General features: G+C 40.1%; 1 protein-coding gene across 1 annotated transcript in view; it reads left to right on the top strand.

The window, feature by feature from the left end:
• Positions 1 to 4269, top strand: part of sv2ca (synaptic vesicle glycoprotein 2Ca) — a 24542-nt gene that overhangs the window by 9305 nt on the left and 10968 nt on the right. Inside the window, exons 2-3 of the mRNA XM_035657749.1 lie at positions 747 to 927; positions 2018 to 2169. Coding sequence (XP_035513642.1) covers positions 747 to 927; positions 2018 to 2169 — 333 coding nt within the window. The remainder of the gene's footprint in view (positions 1 to 746; positions 928 to 2017; positions 2170 to 4269) is intronic.

The raw sequence follows: 4269 nt of genomic DNA, 5'->3' as shown, positions 1-4269 counted from the left end.
ATATCTTTGTGCCATGTGTGTTTAAGAAAGACATAATTATTTTTTTTGTTAAAAACAATAGTGCAAGTCTGTAACTGTATTAACACGTTAAAATAATTGTAATCTATATTTCCATATTGACAGTGGATTAAATAAGCACTAGTCTCATTGTTTTTGTTTTCAGGTCTGTAACTTTACTGTTTTCTTTCACTCTCACTGAAAAAAGGTCTGAACACCCACTGTACACTATCTGCTCAACCCTCAACCCTTCACACAATTAGCAGCTATTACCCTCAGGAGTTAGTGGAGACTATTAACAGAGCTATAAGGAAAGTGAATAGTGAATTAGCCAGGTGACCAGTAACTGCTAGATGTGTAAATAGGCATCAACATATATCAACATATAAACTATAGTTGATATATGTAAGTATAATGTTCACAGCTCATTTCCGCTGCCCCCAAGTGGCCAAAAAATCCATATTGCAGGTTTAAAAAGTGTCCCCTAAAGAACATGTATAATTTTCTGAGAAAATCTACTAAATCATATGTGAAAAAAGACTGTGGGAGGTTACTAATTTGTTATCTTACAGATAAAAATCAATGAGAGGATTGGCACAAAAATCATCTCTGTTTACCTCACAAAATGCTGGTTTATTCCTAAATGCCAAAGCACCTCATGCAAGCATATGCACATTCAAAAATGTGAGGTAATATTTTGTATGTTAAGAGAAACAAATTCAGACCCCTTTCTCCCCTTATTTTTCCAGGCAGTGTTGTTTACTTGGGGATGATGGTCGGCGCGTTGTTCTGGGGAGGGATGTCTGACAAAGTGGGCCGCAGACAGTGCCTCCTCATTTGCATGTCCACGAACGGCTTCTTTGCCTTCCTGTCATCTTTTGTCCAGGGATATGGCTTATTCCTCCTTTGCCGCCTCTTCGCAGGCTTTGGGTAAGTCTGATAAAGTGGAAGGAAAACCATCAGTTTAAATGATTTGTGAACACTATGTTAGTTTAAAATCTCCTTCTTTCTCAACAGGATGGTCACACTATCTGAGTATATGTCCAAAATCAAAGTGTGCACCAGTCAGTTAGTGAGAGTAAATAATTAATCTCTGTGAGGGAAAATCTATTTGAGGAGAGTCTGTGTTGGCATGTCTGTGACGCCCCCCTAATTATTTCTCCCATTGTTGAATTCCACTGAGTCAGTGTTTATTATAAGTAGTATAAGTTAATTGTAACAAAAAGCTGTTTTATGTTTCTGAGTTGTTTACCATATCTTATCTGTCAAGTATCCTTTGCAGCTGAATAAATTTAATTTTCTCCTACTGCTTCTTTGCAGCGCAGTAAAAACTGTTAACAACCAATGTCTCAGATGTTATAGTCAGTGACATCCTCTCTCCTTAAATACAACTTCAATAAACACTCTCGCAATCTTAGAATTTCTTAAAATAACCAGTGTGTGAAAAATGAAAACTCATCCTCTTAATAGATAAAACATGGTGTGGATGTTGATTTATCATCTTCTTTGGCAGTGTAACTGTTCCTTTAAGAGCTAATTCAGTAATTGCATTTGCTTCACTCTCCCCAGAGACCTCCAGAGTAATTGAAAAGGCTGTCCAAACTGCCAATGCAACCTGTGCCTCTCAATCACAAAGAACTGGCACTGAGGATGTTTTTTGTATTATATTTTGGAAAAGAAATGCTTAGTTGTGCATATTTACTGCCTACTTGTCTCTTGTAATCTTTGCAATGAACCAGAAAACAAGCTAAAAAAGATTTTACAGAGGTAAAAGGCTGAATAAAATATTTTAGAATGAACATTTAATCAAATTACAATTTCATTTGCAATGTCTGAATTGTCCTTCAACTGGAGGAACAAAAATAAGACACAAACAGAGGGATTAAGACAAAACATGCACAACAAAAGCAATCATGAATGCATCTGAAAGATGTAAAACACAAGGATTAATTAAGTTTAGTATGTGTCCTGGTTTGGGCCACACTCGCACTAACTTTTCCATTCTCTCTGGTTCTTGCAGGATAGGAGGTGCTGTGCCCATCGTTTTCTCATTCTTTGCAGAGGTGTTGTCCAGGGAAAAAAGAGGAGAACACCTCAGCTGGTTGTGTATGTTCTGGATGATTGGAGAGATCTACGCGTCTGCCATGGCCTGGGCAATCATACCACACTATGGTGAGTTAGCAGAAAAGAGCTTAAGATTGTGCCTCATAATACAGTCATATCTAATTAAAGCCTTGACAGGATTACAGTTAGCAACACTGATGAGACGCTTGGCAATGTGACTTTGTCCTAAGCTACTGACAACAGGTTATAAAACTGTAAGGCTTCCCCGTTGCCGTGGGTTGAGGTGATAGTTTTCCCTTCCATGAGAATCAATCACTTAATTGGTCTGAGTGGCTGCAGGCTGCGAGAGGCAGAGGTTAGGAGATTAACATACGTATGGATACCATAGAGTAGATACATGCTGAAAGGGCATGTGGGAGAGAGAAAGCTGTGATTTATGAGAATATTGCATTAGATATCAGCTGCACTCATCATGAAAAGAAACAAAAAGAAGGGAATGAGCTTTCTTCCTCTCCTCCTACTCACATTCCTTTTACTGCCTCCCCTCTCCTCCTGTTTTGTACTCTCCCCATCTCTCTGTCTAACTCTGTCCTTCCTTTTATTACCTCTCCTCTCTCTCCAGTCTCTGTCTCCGCTGAGTGTTCTTCTTGATCAAGCATAATTAGGTTTTTCTCCTTGCTCTAATAGGACAAAGCTACAGCTAGAGGTGATTTATGGCCAGACCATGCTTTAGCCAACCTGTGACGTCAGTGAGAGGGAGACGGTGTGTGTGTGTGTGTGTGTGTGTGTGTGTGTGTGTGTGTGAGAGAGTTGCTGTAAGTGGCATGGATGATGTTTTACTGGGCTGCAGCCACATACAGGTTTTCTTCAAGGCAAATTGAAGGCAATAACATCTGACACTGTAAGAGGTCATTTGGATTAACACACACACATACATAAAGGCATATGAGGACACACACACACACACACTCGCTCATCATGGAGTTTCTGATAAAGGACTCCTCAGTTTCCTTTCCTTACGGTTACCCGAGGAGATACATACACACATGCACAAATGCACACACTGATGTGTATCCGCTCACATGGTTTTACAGAGGCACACTGGTGATGGACTCATAAAACCCTCTGAAACCAGAACAAGTCTTCACAAGGAAACTCTGCTGTCAGATTTGCTGATATTGTATTGAAGGGATGGTAGTGGCCTTACTTTGCTCTTATTCTCTCTGACACTCACTACCACTCTGCCTCTCTTTCTCTGAGAGGAAACTACGTGTCTTGCATACATACTCCTGCGCTCACCAGTGGTTTTTATGTTTTCCCAAAAGTGCTGCAGTGCCTGCAACCAACAGCGCTACGATGTGTGGGCAAAAATGCCTCCTGCAGAGATACCTTTATGTCTTTGAATGAAGGTATCAGGTTATGATACAAGTGTCTCAACACTTGTGTTTAATACACCATTAGACCTCTCATTTATCTTCTCCACTCGCTGACTCCTAATGTCTCCCAAAAGCCCCCTGCCAGACTCACAGCTGGGGCCCTGAAGGAGGTCTGCTCGGCACTGAGCCTCATCACACTGACGGGAAAGTTTGAGGAGTGTACTTGCTGCCAAGCAAGCCCACCACTAGAGTAACCTCATTAGACACTGCTCAGATCTACAGATTAAAGATTAAATACCCCCCAGTGAACTTCACATCATTGTCAATTACTTGTAACTCCTCTACTTGTACTACTTGAAAGGGATTAAGGCACTGAAGGCATTAAGTAAACCACCACATGAAGGAATGCACTGCAAGATAATTTTTTTATTGATTTTACATTAGGAAGTTTGCAGAAAGGACAGCAGGAAGAGAAATCTGTCTGTCTGTCTGTCTGTCTGTCTGTCTGTCTATCTATATATCTATAGTTCTATCTTATCTATCTATCTATCTATCTATCTATCTATCTATCTATCTAATCTATCTATCTTATCTATCTATCTATCTATCTATCCTATTCTTATCTATCTTATCTATCTATCTATCTACAGTATCTGGGCCTGGGAGTAGCGTAGCACTGCTGACTCAGTCATCCATAGACTTAGTCAATTATGTACATAATCCCTATAATGAGATTTCCAATGGCATGGGTGAAACACTAACCCTGAGGGGCAGGAAGCCACTCTACATTTCTGTAGAAAAGGCAATCACTGCTGAACAACTCCTTCCCTTT

Source organism: Morone saxatilis, unplaced genomic scaffold (genome assembly GCF_004916995.1).
Source record: "Morone saxatilis isolate NCDOM2014 unplaced genomic scaffold, NCSU_SB_2.0 Contig16, whole genome shotgun sequence".
In the NCBI taxonomy this organism is placed as follows: Eukaryota; Metazoa; Chordata; class Actinopteri; family Moronidae; genus Morone; species Morone saxatilis.
Note: the sequence above shows the minus strand (reverse complement) of the source record. Positions and strands in the feature narration are given on the sequence as shown.